Source organism: Gigantopelta aegis, chromosome 5 (assembly GCF_016097555.1).
Source record: "Gigantopelta aegis isolate Gae_Host chromosome 5, Gae_host_genome, whole genome shotgun sequence".
NCBI lineage: Eukaryota > Metazoa > Mollusca > Gastropoda > Neomphalida > Peltospiridae > Gigantopelta > Gigantopelta aegis.
The window spans coordinates 23,231,008-23,250,161 of NC_054703.1; the positions used below are offsets into that span (position 1 = coordinate 23,231,008).

Sequence of the window (19,154 nt, forward strand, 5' to 3'; positions counted from 1 at the left end):
AGTTCATACATTAACTCTTTTTGTACCAGATTTTCAACTACTGCCTTTTCACTTAGCAAGATAACAAGAAGGGAAATGTTTTATTAACGACGCACTCAACACATTTTATTTATGGTTATATGGCGTCAGACATATGATTAAGGACCACACATATATTGACAGAGGAAACCCGCTGTCGCCACTTCATGGGCTACTCTTTTTGATTAGCAGTGGGATGTTTTATATGCACCATCCCACAGACAGGATAGTGCATACCGCGGCTTTTGTTACACCAGTTGTGGAGCACGGGCTGGGACGAGAAATCGACCCCGTGTCAAGCGAACGCTTTACCACTGGTTTACGTTCCGCCCCTATTAATTTAATATTGAAGTTTCCTCGTTAAAAATGCTCTTAACAGCTGGAAACATGTTACATGACAATGGCAGCACACTCACGATAATGTTATAACGATTCATAACCGTGTGTCATAATTTTAGCAGGAGGGGTGAACACTGTGTTGAGCGAAGTTTATAGGGGTCGAGTCATGCTCCTCCAAAACCTATATTGAAAAAAAGAGAGAAAATATGCTCGTGCAGGGAGGGGTTCCCATGCTAACACGCCTCCGTAACAGTTATGGAGTCGAGTTTAAGTCTATGTTTAGAGGGTATTTCACCATTTCGAACCAGAGAGTTATGTTTCACTGAATTGTAACTTTATCTAAATGTGTTACAGGTTTGTGCATTAACTAAACTTAGTGTTAATTTCCACGCGTTGAAACTAGGGTCTGTCCCGTTAAGAATTTACATCCTGTTACAAATAATTAACCTTCAAACATGTAGCTGTGCAAACCTAACAAGCGAACTCTTTGCGCGCCGACCGGCCTCGGTGGCGTCGTGGCAGGCCATCGGTCTACAGGCTGGTAGGTACTGGGTTCGGATCCCAGTCGAGGCATGGGATTTTTAATCCAGAGACCGACTCCAAACCCTGAGTGAGTGCTCCGCAAGGCTCAGTGGGTAGGTGTAAACCACTTGCACCGACCAGTGATCCATAACTGGTTCAACAAAGGCCATGGTTTGTGCTATCCTGCCTGTGGGAAGCGCAAATAAAAGATCCCTTGCTGCTAATCGGAAGAGTAGCCCATGTAGTGGCGACAACAGGTTTCCTCTCAAAATCTGTGTGGTCCTTAACCATATGTCTGACGCCATATAACCATAAATAAAATGTGTTGAGTGCGTCGTTAAATAAAACATTTCTTTCTTTCTTTGCGCGCCAGTGTACACAAGGGAATTAACTGTGTACTGCTACCTTGACAACCCTGACTCCTCACCTTGTCCAAAAACCAAATCAGATGCGTGTGCAGGGGGTGGGGCTGCGCAGGGGTGTGTGTGTGCAGGGTTTTGGGGTGTGCAGAGGTGGGGGTGTACAGTGGTTGGGGTGTGCAGGGGTGAGGGGTGGGGCTGTGCAGGGGTGGGGTGTGCTTGATGCGCCGGTTTGAGATCGATGCCCGTTGGTGGACCCATTGGGAAATTTTTCGTTCCATCCAGTGCAGCACGACTGGTATATCAAAGACCGTGTTATGCGCTATCCTGCCTGTGGGATGGTGCATATAAAAGATCCCAAACTTTTAACATCCAATAGCCGAGGGTCGGGACGCAGGTCAGTGGTACCTCACTCGCCTGATGCGCAATCGATCTAGGATCGATTCCCGTTGGTGGGCCCATTGGGCTATTTCTCGTTGCAGCCAGTGCTCCACAACTGGTGTAACAAAGACTGTGGTATGTACTATCCTGTCTCTGGGATGGTGCATATAAAAGATCCCTTGCTACTAGTTGACTAATATAGCGGGTTTCCTCTCTAAGACTATATATCAAAATTATCAAAGGTTTAACATCCAATAGCCCAGGGGCGGGACGCAGGCGGCTCAATGGTACAGCGCTCGCATGATACGCGATCGATCTAGGATCGATTCCCGTCGGTGGGCCCATTGGGCTATTTCTCATTGCAGCTGGGGTTCCACAGCTGGTGTAACAAAGACCGTGGTGTGTACTATCCTGTCTCTGGGATGGTACATATATAAGATCCCTTACAGCTAATCGGAAAGAGGAGCCCATGAAGTGGCGACAGTTGGTTTCCTCTCTCAATATCTGTGTGGTCCTCAACCAAAAGTCCGACGCCATATAACCGTAAATAAAATGTGTTGAGTGCGTCATTAGCCGATGATTAGTAACGGAATGTGCTCTAGTGGTGTCGTCAAACAAAACAAACTTTATTGACAGTGTTTCCACAACAGATGATTGTTTTGTTATTATGTATTTATTACTATTGACGAAGCATGTCGAACATACAAACAAAATACCCGCGGTGATGCACGACAAATCATGCATTTCCATAGAAGGAAATCAATACTGAACACGTCAACATATTTAAACAGAAGAAAAGAATGTGTTATTTAACGACGCGCTTAACACATTTTAATTACAATATCAGTTATATAGCGTCGGACATGTGGTTAAGGACCACACAGATAATGAGAGAGGAAACCCGCTGCCTCCAAGCAATAGGCTACTCTTTCCGATTAGCAGCAGCAAGTGATCTTTTACATACAGCATCCCACGGACAACATAGCACATGCCACGGCCTTTGTTATACCAGTTGTGGAATGAGAATGAGAATGAGAATGAGAAATAGTTAAATGGGCCCACAGACTAGGATCGATCTAAGACCGACCGCGCATCAGGAGAGATCTTTACAAGCGAGTTACATCCCACACCAGATTTTAAACAGTGACTCAGCAAGAGAGAGAGAGAGAGAGAGAGAGAGAGAGAGAGAGAGAGAGAGAGAGAGAGAGAGAGAGAGAGAGAGAGAGAGAGAGAGAGAGAGGGGTGGGGGGGGGGCATAGGTAACCTGATGCCACCACAGCTATAGGCGTACGAGGTCCCATTGTTGTATGGGGTTGGGGTGGGGATGGCAGGGGGCCCGAATCTGGAAAACATTTATTTATACATATATTAGCATTAGTGCCAAAGAGCTATATAGGGTTGCAAACGAATGTATTGCCCATCTAAAAAAAGTAGTTTGTTTTATTTAACGAAAGAAAAGAAAAAATGTTTTATTTAACGACGCACTCAACACATTTTATTTACGGTTATATGGCGCAGACATATGGTTAAGGACCACACAGATTTTGAGAGGAAACCCGCTGTCGCCACTACATGGGCTACTCTTTCCGATTAGCAGCAAGGGATCTTTTATTTGCGCTTCCCACAGGCAGGGTAGCACAAACCATGGCCTTTGTTGAACCAGTTATGGATCACTGGTCGGTGCAAGTGGTTTACACCTACCCATTGAGCCTTGCGGAGCACTCACTCAGGTTTTGGAGTCGGTATCTGGATGAAAAATCCCATGCCTCGACTGGGATCCGAACCCAGTACCTACCAGCCTGTAGACCTAACCACGACACCACCGAGGCCGGTTTCATTTAACGACGCCACTAGAGCACATTAAATTTTTATCTTATTCTGACACTGTTTTAGAGGAAACCCGCTGTCGCGACATAGGCTACTCTTTTACGACAGGCAGCAAGGGATCTTTTATTTGCGCTTCCCACAGGCAGGATAGCACAATCCATGGCCTTTGTTGAACCAGTTATGGATCACTGGTCGGTGGAAGTGGTTTACAACTTCCATGCCTCGACTGGGATCCGAACCCAGTACCTACCAGCCTGTAGACCGATGATCTAACTACGACGCCACCGAGGCCGGTCTATTGCCCATCTTAACATTGGTGGAACATACATGTATACACACAGAAAGCACCTCCTTCAGTAAACTCCTAATTTACACACCAAATACCAATATACTAACTACAATCTACCAGAAACGAAACTATCTGCAAAACACACCAACATAAAGACGAAGGTGAAGGTTCATCAACTCGTATATTTGCGTGACTACAACATTTTTACATGGATTGCAACTAATATTGTGTTTGGAATGTTGGAAATTCAAACAACCAAACAAAAATGTCATGGTGAAAAGGTTTCAGGCCAGCTAATTGTACCAGAATATCTCTTATCGTTTTTGCTGGAATTTGAGGATTTGCAAAGAGGAACTCTACACTGAGAGCATCTTCTTCTGCAGTAACAAGCGAGAAGATTGGAACTCTGCGTAGCTTCAGCAAAGAGTAATTCCACAGTACTTCCATCTAATGCTAGGATCCGTTGTGTAACACCAAGGGGCTCCCGAATTATCCGGATCTCGACAGAAGTTTTCTGCGGCAGCAGTCGTCGCTTCCGGAAACATGTCCACTTTGTTTTTGCTATGAGTATGAGGAGACTGCTGATCTCACCTCTGACACGTCATACCGGATTGTGTCGTCATCTTTCTCCCAGCGTACTCCTTGCTGACAAGGTAACATTCCGGTTCCGGTTTCGGCGAAGAACCGCAGTCATCTACAAGAACAAAGTAAGAAAGAATGAAACGAGAAATATCACATTGGGCCCACTGACGGGGATCGATCGTAAACCGACCGCGCATCAGGCGAGCGCTTTACCACTGGGCTAAAGTTAAAAGTGTTCAACGACACCACTAGATCACATTGAGTTATTACTCATCGGCTATTAAATGTCAAATATAATAATAACACACACACACACACACACACACACACACACACACACACACACACACACACACACACACAGAGAAATCAGACAAATAAACAATACCCACCCGAAAATAAAGAAAAACTTTAAAATTAACAAGTTAAAAAAATGTTCATCAACTTTACCTTCTGTTTCGTACTTCAGATAATATTTTCCTTCAGGAAATAGACTGGTATCTGTGGGTTTTAGACGATACGACGCACATGTATGATGGCGGCTGTCGTAAAGAAACGACCAGCAATTCGGGGTGTTTGCGCAATCCGTTGCGCATTGAAAGAACATTAACTTGCTGACGTTATACAAGTCCATTTTACTGACGTTAAAATCCGCGTAGCATGGAACGTATGAGAAAGGTTGGAATCTGGGGCAAGTTTGATTGGTAATAATATTCACACAGCAGAACAACACAGCTAAGACAACCATATGACGACGTGGTCGTAGGAGAAACGAGCTAGCAGCCATCGTGTCTAATGTAGAAGTGATGCGTACTTTGTTGAAGCACGGTGTCTTTAATTCATTATGTATGTTCATGGGTTGAACAAAGTTTGTTAATTATTAACATGCAGTTAATAATTCACAAGAGTCTTGTGAATTATTAACATTAGAGTCAAACATGGTAGAACAAACATATTGTATAATACGAAGAGCTTTGTTTTAAATTGATTAACGAGGAGCGGATGTAGGATAAATGAGAAAGATGTCATATTAAAGTAGAAGAAGAAGAAATTTGTTTTGTTTAACGACTCCACTAGAGCACATTGATTTATTAATAATCGGCTATTGGATATCAAACATATTTTCATGTTTCCATTAGTATCAATTGATCTTTTATATGCACCATCCGACCGACAAGATAGCACATACCACGGCCTTTGATATACCAGTCGTAGTGCACAGGCTGGTACGAGAAATAACCCAATGGGTCCACCGACGGGGATCGATCCTAGATCGAACGCGCATCAAGCGAGTGCTTTACCACTGGGCTACGTCCCGCCACCAAATTAAGGTAATGCTATTCGGTGGCATTGACAAACCTGATTCCTTGCATTGTCCAAAGACCAAATCACACACGTGTGCAGGGAGGGGGGTGTAGGGTGTGTGTGTTCAGGATGTGGGTGTGCGCAGGGTGTGGGGTGGGTGTGTGCAGGCTGTGGTGTGAAGTGTGCAGGGGTGAGGTTAGTATTGCAGGGTGTGGATGTAAAGTTTGTTTTATTTAACGACGCCACTAGAGCACGTTGATTTTTTATCTTATCATCGGCTATTGGACGTCAAACATATGGTCATTCTGACACTTTTTTTTAGAGAAAACCCGCTGTCGCCACATAGGCTACTCTTTTACGACAGGCAGCAAGGGATCTTTTATTTGCGCTTCCCACAGGTAGGATAGCACAAACCATGGCCTTTGTTGAACCAGTTATGGATCATTGGTCGATGTAAGTGGTGTGGATGTGTGCAGGGGATGGGTGTGCAGGGAATGGGGGTGTGCAAGGGTGGGGTGTGTACAGGGGGTGGGGTGAAACAAAAAGTGTGGATCCTGCCCCTTTAACCCCTGTCTAAAATCGTGTAAGTTAACATACATACAACTGGATGATGAATTTAAAACAATAGTAATTAAAAATGGCACTTCAAACGAAGGAAGACATCTTTTGCGCCTTTTATACATCTGGTGAAGGTTTTCTTAAACAGGTGACTGATTTTGTTTCTCTAGGTTCGTATTTCACGATGATGTTGTTCTCCTAAGCGTACGGACTTCCATTTCTGTAGGGAGGTAGGCTGGCTTTAGCCCGAATTAAACGAAAATGCCCGAATCTTCATAACAACATTTATTCATATTAGCATTACCACCAAACAGCTATGTAAAGCTCGTGACAACTGAACATGATTTCACTCGGGACATAAATTTGATAATAACTGGAAACTCGTTTATTATCCTCTATTTAAAACACCTACCACTGATGCAAACCTGCTATGCATGTATACAGCAAAAAACAGGTCTGGTATTTAATGACATAAGGGTGAAGGCTCACACATCTTTGAACCACAAATCCTCTTTGCTCCTGAAATGTTGATATTTCTGATAAATGGCAGACATACTGGAGTTACATTTAGAGTAATGCTAATTTCAGGGTTATACAAGGCTATATTATTACTAGGCTCCACAGTACCCACCTAGTCATGCTAATAATAGCACGTCTGATCGGGTCCACCTATATTTGTCATCTGGGTATCTTTGAAGAAATATCATTCCCGTCATGGCTATGATAATAGGGATAAGTGAATAGTGTCTGTAGCCTTCATCACTGTGTTTTCTTTTGTTTCACCTCAAAGTAACGTATTCTTATTAGAAATGATTAAAACAAATTGAATATCAGAGGTATAGGCATATATTCGTTAAGAAAATAGTAAAACAGAATAATACAATTAAAAGATATATTTATAATGCAATTGGCTCATTGACAAGCTAATTAAACATGATATTGATAAGACATGGGATCGGTTAATGTCTGTGATATAGTACAGTGATTTCGTTACAGAACAAGAAGGAAATGTTTTATTTAACGACGCACTCAACACATTTTACTTACGGTTATATGGCGTCGGACATATGTTAAGGACGACACAGATATTGAGGGAGGAAACCCGCTGTCGCCGCTTCATGGACTACTCTTTTCGATTAGCAGCAAGGGATCTTTTATATGCACCATCCCATAGACAGGATAGCACATACCACGGCTTTGATGTACCAGTCGTGGTGCACTGGCTGGAGCGAGAAATAGCCCAATGGGCCCACTGACAGGGATCGATCCCAAACCGACCGCGCATCAAGCGATCGCTTTACCACTGGGCTACGTTTCGCCCCCTAGTTACAGAACAAGGTGCACCTGTACTTGCTTATGGTCTTCAATTGATATTACCGGCCTCGGTGGCGTCGTGGTTAGGCCATCGGTCTACATGCTGGTAGGTACTGGGTTCGGATCCCAGTCGAGGCATGGGATTTTTAATCCAGATACCGACTCCAAACCCTGAGTGAGTGCGCCATATTAAAAATTCAAGAGGTTCTTTGATTGGATGTGACGAACTCATCCTCCCAATTATCTACTCTCAAAATAGTGCTATTAGTAGCTGACCCTGATTTTGGGAGGGGGGCCTACTTTGACCCTCCATATTTGCCACACCCACCACCAGAAGCCCGTTAACCAAAACTCTTTTGTTAACATATATGATGAGGAAGACAAAAAGCAGGACTATATATTAATGTCCTTTCCGGATGGCACTTAGCTCATTCTGAAGCCAGTCTATATTCAGTGATATAAAATGAACTGTATATTGTATTTAATGTAAGAATTCTGTACATTAATATATTAAGGGGACATGGTTGTTTGGATATGAAGTGCAGACATTACATGGGGGCAGGCCGGGGCAAAGCCGTACAGAGGCTGCGCGGAGATTGTACGGGAATCGTGCAATTTCAGTGCAGTTGCCGTGCAGTCTCCGCAGTCTCCGCAACCTCCGCACGGAAATCGTACGGAGCCCGTTCGGCTTCCGTGCAGAGGCCGAGCGGAGATGGTGCGGTGACCGTGCAGCCGCCGTGCCGTTTTTGAGCATCCGAGTCCCAAGTGTATATGGAACTGCTGGAGATGACCAATATATACCCATCTGAAAAATGTTTGGCCCATCTCAAGGCGGCTGCACGGCCATGGTGCGGCCGCTGTGGGGTCGCCGCGGGATGACTGCTCAATATCCGTGCGATTTCACGGTTACTGCACGGGCAGCGAGCGGCAACCCTGCCATAGCTGTGCGAGGGCCATGTGGTTGTCTCAAGAGCCTACAATCTCCGTACGATTTTTTTTGGCCCCAATGTCCAACTAAAATCTTGCGTTTTCTGCACGATCAGCGGCGCCCGTGAATCTGTACGAAAATCTCACGGCCGCCTCCTGCCTCCGCACGGAAAGGGGGATACGGGCAGGATACGGGCTCCGTAGACCCATCGCAGGCCAAATGTGAATTAGACATGATAGTAACTGAAAAGGTTGAATGCAAGGGAGTAAATTGATTGCAAATTGTAACAATAAGGAAGCCGACACCATGACAACAGACACGGACAACTTTTAACAGCAAAAGACAAGGCGTCGGTCGCAGCTTATCAAACGCCCTGCCGATGAGACGATTACGAATACTGTGGTCACCAGAAAACAAAAGACACGAACTGTACGTGCAAAAGGTGTGGATGAAGAGGTATATTAAATGAAGTATGTGTCTGATAGTGTGGATAAACTTAAAACTATTCGCAATAGGTTATTTCATGACATTATTGTTTATGCAAATATTTTATTTTGTCTTTTGTCAGTTAATGTCTTAAACTGAGCAGTTACAAATTATTAAAATTAGACTTTATTTATTATTATTATTATTATTTTTATTATTCTTTCCTTCTTTTTTTCTTTCTTTCTTTTTTTTTTCTTTTTTTTTAGCCATATAACCGTAAATACAATGTGTTGAGTGCGTCGTTAAATAAACCATTTCCTTTTTTTTTTGGGGGGGGGGGGGGTGGGGGGTGGGGGGGGTGAAGGATAGAGTGTTCTTGTGTGTTTGAGGCTTTTAATGTGTTTTTGTGAATGTGTGTAAGGCTTTATGATATTAGAGACCGGCCTCGATGGCGTCGTGGTTAGGCCATCGGTCAACAGGCTAGTAGGTACTGGGTTCGGATCCCAGTCGAGGCATGGGATTTTTAATCCAGATACCGACTCCAAAACCTGAGTGAGTGCTCCGCAAGGCTCAATGGGTAGGTGTAAACCACTTGCACCGACCAGTGATCCATAACTGGTTCAACAAAGGCCATGGTTTGTGCTATCCTGCCTGTGGGAAGCGCAAATAAAAGATCCCTTGCTGCTAATCGGAAGAGTAGCCCATGTAGTGGCGACAGCGGGTTTCCTCTCAAACTCTGTGTGGTCCTTAACCATATGTCTGACGCCATATAACCGTACATAAAATGTGTTGAGTGCGTCGTTAAATAAAAAATTTCTTTCTTTCAACCTCAGAGGAGTTCCGGGACACGCTCTCCGAAAAATGTTGAAATATAGATGCCCAGAGATGCGTTGTTATCGCAAAATCGGGCCCATAAACATCCATGCACGAATAGACGAATGGTCATACCAGATACTGACTTCATCCCCAGGGGAGTTCTGGGATATGCTCTTCTAAAAAGGTTGAAATGTAGATGCTCAGAGATGCGTTATTATCATCAGGAATCGGGCCCATAAACATCTATGTACGAGTAGACCGAAAGTCATACCAGATACTGACTTCATACCCAGGGGAGTTCCGGGACATGCTCTCCGAAAAATGTTGAAATATTGATGCCCAGATACGTGTTGTTATCGGAAATCGGGCCCATAAACATCCATGCATGATTAGACCTTTTAGTTAGTTTTTGCAGCAGTCATTCCACACGTCTTCCATCTAATGCTTGGATCCACTGTTTAAAACCAAGGCGGTGTTGAGTTTCTGGCCATGCTTCCTGGAAAATTTTGAAACCGAGATGCTAAGAGACATTTATTATCAGGGATCCACCCATAAACATCCACGCAAGATTAGACCTGTTTATTAGTTTTTGCAGAGAGGAATTCCACACTTTTCCCATCTAATGCTTGGGTCCAATGTATAACACCACGGGTAGCCCGTATCGTCTGGATCTCGACAGAAGTTCTCTGCGGCCGCAAGCGTCGTTTCCGGGAACATGGTTATGTCGTTGCGAGTGTGTGCGTATGGAGATTGCTGGTCCCATCTCTGACACGTTGTACCTGACTGTGACGTCATCTTTTTCCCAGCGTACTTCGTGGCTACGTTGACAACACGGTAACATTCCGGATCCGGTGCAGAGTCGCAGTCATCTACAAGAGCATAAAAAAGTTAAAGTTTAGTTTGTTCTGTTTAACGACACCACTAGAGCACATTGATTAATTAATCATCAGCCATTGTATGTCAAATATTTGATAATGTTTGACATATAGTCCTAGAGAGTAAACCCGTTGCATATTTCCATCAGTTGTAAGAAATCTTTTATAAAGTTTGTTTTGTTTAACGACACCACTAGAGTACATCGATTTATTAATCATCGGCTAATGAATATCACACGTTTGACAATTCTGACACATAATCATCAGAGGAAACCCGCTACATTTTTACTAAGGAAGAAAGGGATCTTTTATATGCACTTTCCCCACAGACAGGAAAGCACATACCACGGCCTTTAACCAGTTGTGGTGCGCTGATTGGAGGGAGAAAAAAAACAATCAAATGTATGGATCCACCGAGGTGGTTCGATCCTGCGACGCAAGCACCTCAAGTAAGCACTCAACCGACTGGGCTAAATCACGCCCCCCCCCCCCCCCCCCCCCCCCCGTATTATATTAGATGATTTGGTCGAATACTCGTCTTGCCAATCAAATCACATTATAGGGACATTTCTGAGTTTGATGCATTGTAAGATGTTTCCGACTAATAAAATATTTCTACGATTAAACTTACACATTAAATATATTTTCTTCTTTAGAATATCAGTGTCTATATAATTATTCAATGTGTTTCTGGTCGTCTTAATATTTGAAAGAAGCCCAAACTGGATTTTGTCTTCAAATAATTTCGTACGTATGAAAAAAAAAAAAAAAGGAAATAAAATGAATTTAACCTAGTACAAAATATTAGAACGATCAGAAACACGTTTAATATACAGCCACTAATATTTTATGCAGAAAAATATATTTGATATGCAATTACATTCGTTAAAAAGTCTGTTAGTCGATAACATCTTAAAAATTGCAGCAAACTCAGGAATGTCCCTTTAAATTAAAACCGTTTAATTTGATCACTTCCGTGTTTTTTCATTTGTTTATAAATGTCCGGATATCATGGGTCCATAAAACCTATTATTGATCAGATGTGGTCTGTAATTGTTTTGTTACATAATGACATCAGTAAATTGTCTACATTCATGTTTTCTTTATTTCAGTGGAAATTTGTAAGCACTTACAATGTTACATTTCCCGCAAAATAGTTTTGTCTGTGGGATGGTGAATATAAAAGACCACTTGCTACTAATGAAAATATGTAGCGGGTTTCCTCTCTAAGACTATATGTCAAAATTACCAAATGTTTGATATTCAGTAGCTGATGATTAATAAATCAATGTGCTCTAGTGGAGTCGTTAAGCAAAACAAACTTTAACTTTATATACATATATTACATACTTTAAAAGATTACAAACATTTGAAACATAAACTAACAAGAAAGAAAAAAAATATATATATATATATATATATTTAAAAAAATAATAATAAAGAAGACTGACCCGAAAATTAACAAATTTAACATACAATTTGAAATTTTAGAAAGAAAATCTTTATCAACTTTACCTTCCGTTTCGTACTTGAGGTAATATTTTCCTTTAGGAAATACGTTGGTATTTGCAGAGTTTAAACGATATGACCCGCATGTGTCATGGCGGCTGTCGTAAAGAAAAAACAAGCAACCAATTTGGTTTGCGCAGTTGACTGCGCATTCATAAAAATCCATGCTGCTAAGATCATACAGATCCAGGCTACTAACGTTGTAATCAGTGTAGCACGGAACATATGTAAGAGGTACATAACCCGGACAGTTTTGGTTGGTGATAATTTCCACACAGCAAACCAGCACAGCTACAATAACTATATGGCGACAAGGTCCTCGAAGATACGATCTGACACCCATCGTGTTTGTTCTGGAACTGAAAGCTCTCTTACTGAATCATGTTGTCAGTGGTTCGTTCTTCAAACTGTGTTTACAGACAAAACGAAAGAGGTTTGTTAATTATTAACACGAAAAAAAAACTGGGTGAGAAAGCAAAACCTTTGTATTAAGCACACTGTTCATACTGGCCTTGAGAGACAAAAACAAAAGGTTTGTGAATTATTAAAGATATGGTCCTAAGTGTCCAGCTTCCATTGTCACCGTGTTTACGGCTATCGGAGACTTTTTAACGACGGCCCTTACACATTTCTGTTGTGATAACCACATTGAAAACAAGTATCACATACTGCTTGACAGTTGATTGCCCATTATCCTCGTGTAATCATAAACTCGACTATTAACGTGAAATGGTTTCTGCACACACGCATTGTAATGCACGATCGATGTGATGAAATGTTTTGCCGCGTTCAATTTTATAATCAAAATCAACCAACACATGTTAAAGGGACATTCCTGAGTTTGCTGCATTGTAATATGTTTCTGACTAATAAAATATTTTTACGATTAAACTTACATATTTAATATATTTTCTTGTTTAGAATATCAGTGTCTGTATATTCAATGTGTTTCTGGTCGTCTTAATATTTGTAAGAAGCCCAAACTGGACTTTGTCTTCAAGTAATTTCGTACGTACGAAAAAACATTATTTTAGGAAATAAGATGAAATTTAACCTAGTACAAATATTAAAATGATCATAAACACGTTTAATATACAGCCACTAATATTTTATGCAGAAAAATATATTCGATGTGTAATTACAATCGTTAAAAAGTCTCTATTAGTCGACAACATATTAAAAAGTGCAGCAAAAAAAAGGAATGTCCCTTTAATACTCATGCCAGTTTCTGTCGTGAAGAGATTACATGCATGTCGCAGACACAACCAAAACACAGATATGCAGTAGTTTCAAAAACGTTTACTAATTATTACCGACGAACTTTTCAAGCACATGCTCTGACGTCACATATAGAGCGGTTCTACTAAACATCGCTACTGGTACATGCCAAACTGCAAACAACCATCTACTGTAAAAACTATTAATCTAAGATCATAACACTTCCTCACCTTAAAATTTCTAATTTAAGCAAACAAATATTTTGTACCTTAATAAGAATATCAATCTATCAGATACTTAAAATTACCTTTAAAACTTGCAAATTAAAAATTAAAGTTCAACATTCTAATGGGGTACATTTTGTAGTAGAGTGTGGAGTGTTCCGATAATGATGAAATCTTCTGGTTCATGTTTCGTGTCTCATGCTCCACCATTGTCATCTCAGTTCTAAATGTACGAACAGCTCTTTCCACCTCACCCTTCGATCTTGGGTGATATGGAGCAGATTTGATGTGTTTTACTCCATTTTTTAAAAAGAAATGTTTCAATTCATCTGAAATAAATTGCAATCCGTTATCAGAAACTAACTGCTCTGGAATTCCATAACTTACAAAGAGAGTTCGCAATGCGTTTACTGTGTGCGTTGCTGTAGTGGTCATACAAAAGACTTCTATCCATTTCGAATGCGCATCCACCACAATCACGAACATCTCCTTCACGAATGGCCCAGACAAATCAACATGTATTCTTTGCCAAGGCCAAATCCATGCATTAGCTGTATTCTTTGGCATGACTGACTGTTGCTGATGACAACATTTCCATTTGCTGACTTAGATGCCCAAATCCATGCATTAGCTGTATTCTTTGGCATGACTGGCTGTTGCTGATGACAACATTTCCATTTGCTGACTTAGATGGCCAAATCCATGCATTAGCTGTACCCTTTGGCATGACTGGCTGTTGCTGATGACAACATTTCCATTTCCTGACTTAGATGGCCAAATCCATGCATTAGCTGTACCCTTTGGCATGACTGGCTGTTGCTGATGACAACATTTCCATTTGCTGACTTAGATGGCCAAATCCATGCATTAGCTGTACCCTTTGGCATGACTGGTTGTTGCCGATGACAACATTTCCATTTGCTGACTTAGATGGCCAAATCCATGCATTAGCTGTACCCTTTGGCATGACTGGTTGTTGCCGGTGACAACATTTCCGTTTGCTGACTTAGATGGCCAAATCCATGCATTAGCTGTACCCTTTGGCATGACTGGTTGTTGCTGATGACAACATTTCCGTTTGCTGACTTAGATGGCCAAATCCATGCATTAGCTGTACTCTTTGGCATCACTGGCTGTTGCTGATGACAACATTTACATTTTCTCACTTTTTGTTCTATGTCAGTGTTCATATTAGACCACCACACATGTAATCTTCATAGATTAGAATGCCCCATCCCAAAACATCCTGAATACCGAATTATGATGTATGTAGTATTATTAATCATTTATTAATATGTATACCAAAAAAAAAGTGTTTTACCATTCTTTTGGTTGCTGTTGGTATAAAACCCAGATTACTGGGTAAATATAAAATCCGGATAGCTGGGTTGGTACAAAACCTGGACTTCTGGGGTGAAACATAGCGAATTTTGACAAAACCCAGAACAAAATCGGGCAACGCAAAAATCCGGAATTCTGGATAAATCCGGGAAATCCTCATCTATGAATCTTGCCAAATATCTCTTTGGCACAATTCCAGGATGATTTTCATGAAGAGAACACGGATTCCACTCAGACGACAATGTTCCTCTGCTGTTAATTCATCTTTCACTCTGAAATAAGGCAACAATTCAGGTGAAACAGAATATTCACCTGGCCATCAATACATGGTATGATGCACAATACGAGATAACATTTCGTCGATCTCCGTTGCTCTGGCACTGTTTGTTCAAGTGATTGGTAATCCATTTACTTGATTCGCCACTACACGTTCATCTTCATCTTCTGTTTGCAGAAATGGTATTCGTGACAATGCAGCAGCATTTCCATTCCATGTAGTAGTTCCGTACTTGATGTCAACTGGTACGCAGCTAACTGAATAGCCCAGCGCTGCAATCGTGAAGCTGTATTAACAGGAATACCTTTCTTAGGTCCAAGAATTAAAGTCAGTGGTTTACGATCGATGAACAAAGTAAATCGTCGACCATACAGGTATTGGTGAAATTGACAAATTCCAAAGATAATCGCCAATCCTTCTTTCTCAATCTGGGAATACTTGTGTTCTGCTGATGTATGGGCGTTTACCATAGTTTGACACCCAATAGCCGATGCATTATTCGTGCTGGGGTGTCGCTAAACATTCATTCATTCATTCATTGCTGATGTATGGGCGTTTACCATAGTTTGACACCCAATAGCCTATGCATTATTCGTGCTGGGGTGTCGCTAAACATTCATTCATTCATTCATTGCTGATGTATGGGCGTTTACCATAGTTTGACACCCAATAGCCGATGCATTGTTCGTGCTGGGGTGTCGCTAAACATTCATTCATTCATTCATTGCTGATGTAAGGGCGTTTACCATAGTTTGACACCCAATAGCCGATGCATTTTTCGTGCTGGGGTGTCGCTAAACATTCATTCATTCATTCATTCATTGCTGATGTAAGAGTTCGAGAAGCATATGCAATTGGCCTATCTGAACCCTCGATTCCATGTGATATTACGGCTCCAAGATCATGTGCAGATGCATCTACCACCAACATAGCCGGTTTCATCGGGTTGTAGTGAACAAGAATTTTGGATGATACTAACAGTTTTTTGCCTTTGAAAATGCTTGTTGACAAGCCTCACTCCACTTCCACTCGACATCCTTAGCTAACAAAGCAGTTAGCGGTACGACCACAGTCGACATGTTGGGCACAAATTTGCGATAATAATTCACAATACCTAACCAGGATTGCAACTCAATCTTGTTCGTATGTTCCGGCACTTTCGGGATAGCTTCAAATTTGGATTCCATTTTTGTTGACAATAAAAGTAGTACTCAACTTCAACATTTAGAATGCACACTTTGACCTTTTTAGTTGAATTCCACATTTTCCCAGACGTTTCAAGGTATTGTTCAAATTTCTCAAGTGTTCCTTGCCATCAACCCCAGTTACTATGATGTCATCTAAAATACAGTCTATACCATTCAGTCCCTGAAACACTTTGTCCATAGTTTGCTAAAAAAAATAGCTGGCGCTTCTGCGACTCCAAAATGGCAATCATGTACAGGTGAGTGTTGATTGTGACATACTTTCACGACTTCATTAAGCAATACTTGTTGGTATAGATGCGACAATTCAAGCTTTGAAAATTTTTGACCACCATTGAGTTTGCTGAAAATGTCTTCTGCAGTGGGCAAAGGATATTTTGGCTCTTTATTGTAACCGTGTGGTCACCCCAAATGCGAATTGTATTGTCATGTTTTAACACTGGTACAATAAGTGCAGCCCATTCAGAGAAATATACCTTTTCGATTATTCCTTCTGCTTCAAGTCTATGGTGTTCATCAGATATGTTTTCTCATAAAGCATATGACACTGGCCTAGCCTTGAAGAACTTTGAAATTGCATCCTCTTTAACTTTCAGATGATCTGTTATACCTTTCACTGTACCCAATTTGTGTGAAAAGATTGAATATTTATTGAATAATTCTTCAGGACTTACGCAGGTTTTCATCTTCGAAGCCCAAACAATGAAGGTCCATTTCTTTTAACAATTAAAGACAAAACGTTTTTTCTGTTTTCCATATTTATCCATGACGTTAATTTGCTCCAGAACTGGCACCACTCCATCTGTATATGTTTTAAGCACAACTGATGCTGACATAATGGCACCGTTTTCTTCAACTTTTCTTCTTATTTTTTTTTCAAATTTCTTTCCTCTTTCCTTCTTTTTGCCTTCCTTTCTTTCTAATTTTTACATTTTCGGTATTCAATAACAAATAATCCAATACTCATGTCTGATGAAGACAGGGGAATCCGAACCCTCGAGATACAACTGTTTTGTCTGAAACTTACCAAGGCTGGTTTTAGAAAAACGGATGTATCTCTCGGATTGTGATTAATATAATCTATCACCGTTGTAAGGTATAGATAAGGCAATTCCAACCCGAGGGACAAAAACATTTTATCTGGAGGGTTGAAATTGCCTTATCTATACCTCACAACGGTGATTGACTCTTTTTCTTGCCCATTTAATTACAGTAACAAAACATTAATTTTGTAAGCTACGTACTGTTTGTTTATTGTTGAATAATTCGTAAACATTTCACCTACAAACAATGAAACTCATTTAATCATGCCCATAAAAATATAGCCCAACGTGTGCAACGACATGAAAAGGCAACAACTTAACAATAAATATAAAGTTGAAAATATTAATTTGTTTAAATATTATTAAAACAATGATACAACGTGAAATGGCAAACAGAATTTTGAAAACCATAAGTCATGACGTCAATCGTTGTAAAACATGATTTATGACGTCACGCGTATGTAGAAATCGTCTAGCCCTCGGGTCAGACAGATTTATCTAGCCCTAGGGTCAGACAGATTTTTCTAGCACCGTGATAACCCTGTCCAGTGAGCAAGAATAATAGTTTCTGGCACGAGTCCTTTTGTAGATGTTTTTTTCTGACACGAGTCTCAAGAAAATCAATCCTTGGAGCGAGGATTGATTTTCTTGAGATGAGTGTCAGAAAAACAATCTACAAAAGGACAAGTGCCAGAAATATTTTCTAGTTCAATGATTGTTATAATTTTAGTATAATTATTATAAAATTCACTGCACTTTATGTTTGTACCGTGACGTCAGCTGATATATGTTACGTCACTAAAAGGAATGCATTCAGCATTACATAATACGTGACGTCATCTACTACCGTTGATTATGGAATGACGTAATTAACAAGTAGCATCGACTGTATACCTCCTAAACGATGAGATTAATTAACCAATGAAAAGGGTGCATTACCGTCTAGGAGACGTGTGCTAGACGGTTTGTCTAGCACCTTTCTACTGGTTGATTTAACTAGAATTCCCTGTCTTCAACAGCCACTGCTAAATGTTACATTTAAAACCTCACGCTAACGCGTTCGGTTTGAAATGTCATTTAGCGGTGTTAAATTTAATGCACAATAAACTACCTCCAATCTGACATCAGATGATGTTTATCTCCTTAAATAAAATTATAACTATCGAAATATTCCCCCCCTCCCCAGTTCCGCCTCTGGGAATGTAAACAGCAAGCGGATTGATTCAATGCAGAGTGTGCAAAAGGCAGAATAGATTTCAGAAGAGCAGCAGAGAAGTATTCACATGACACAAGCGATAAATAGAATAGAATAGAATTGATGTTTAACGACACCCCATGATTTCGTAGAATATTTTAAAGAGTTAGCGGATAGCAAGCACGATAAGTGCTAAAGAACATATTACAAATGAGCAAAGTATTGAATATATCGAACTTGACGAACACGTGTATTGATGAAATATATTGGGAAATAGTGTGTTTAAAATGAAACAAAAGGTAGCAAAATTATTTATTTATTGAAACACTATTCTAGCCTCAGTATTATTAAGGTTGTTTACATTTATTTACGATAATGGTGTGTATCCGAAACAGTGAACACATGCTGTCACTATTCCCATCCGTAAGAAGGGAAATGTTGATGATGTTAACAAGTACAGAGAGATAACAATCATAAGCGCTTTTGCTAAAGTGTTTTCTCTTCTGCATATAAATAAATTAAACGATTGGTGTTTAGGTATCTCACCACTATTAGGAGCGGGACGTAGCCCAGTGGTAAAGCGCTCGTTCGATGCGCGGTTGG

General features: G+C 40.8%; 1 protein-coding gene across 3 annotated transcripts; it reads right to left on the reverse strand.

Moving 5' to 3' along the window:
• Nucleotides 1-3,897: 3,897 nt before the first annotated feature.
• Nucleotides 3,898-12,580, reverse strand: LOC121373429 (plasminogen-like). 3 transcript variants are annotated; one of them, XM_041500081.1, is made up of 3 exons: nt 12,055-12,580; nt 9,936-10,533; nt 3,898-4,429 (listed from the first exon to the last, which is right to left on the reverse strand). In XM_041500081.1, the coding sequence occupies exons 1-2, from the start codon at nt 12,389-12,391 to the stop codon at nt 10,247-10,249; spliced, it is 624 nt and encodes a 207-aa protein (XP_041356015.1). In that variant the 5' UTR covers nt 12,392-12,580; the 3' UTR covers nt 3,898-4,429; nt 9,936-10,246. The 3 variants fall into 3 exon arrangements, with proteins under 3 accessions (XP_041356015.1, XP_041356014.1, XP_041356016.1); XM_041500080.1 differs by having other exon boundaries at nt 9,797-10,533; XM_041500082.1 differs by lacking the exon at nt 9,936-10,533 and having other exon boundaries at nt 12,055-12,558.
• Between the last annotated feature and the right edge of the window lie 6,574 nt (nt 12,581-19,154).

What these genes read in the sequence shown, in the direction of transcription:
- LOC121373429 (XM_041500081.1), bottom strand. Translation starts at nt 12,391, where the DNA reads ATGGGTGTCAGATCGTATCTTCGAGGACCTTGTCGCCATATAGTTATT. An exon ending in CCTCAAGTACGAAACGGAAG is followed by an intron (nt 10,534 to 12,054) that starts GTAAAGTTGATA and finishes ATGCTCTTGTAG; the next exon opens with ATGACTGCGACTCTGCACCG.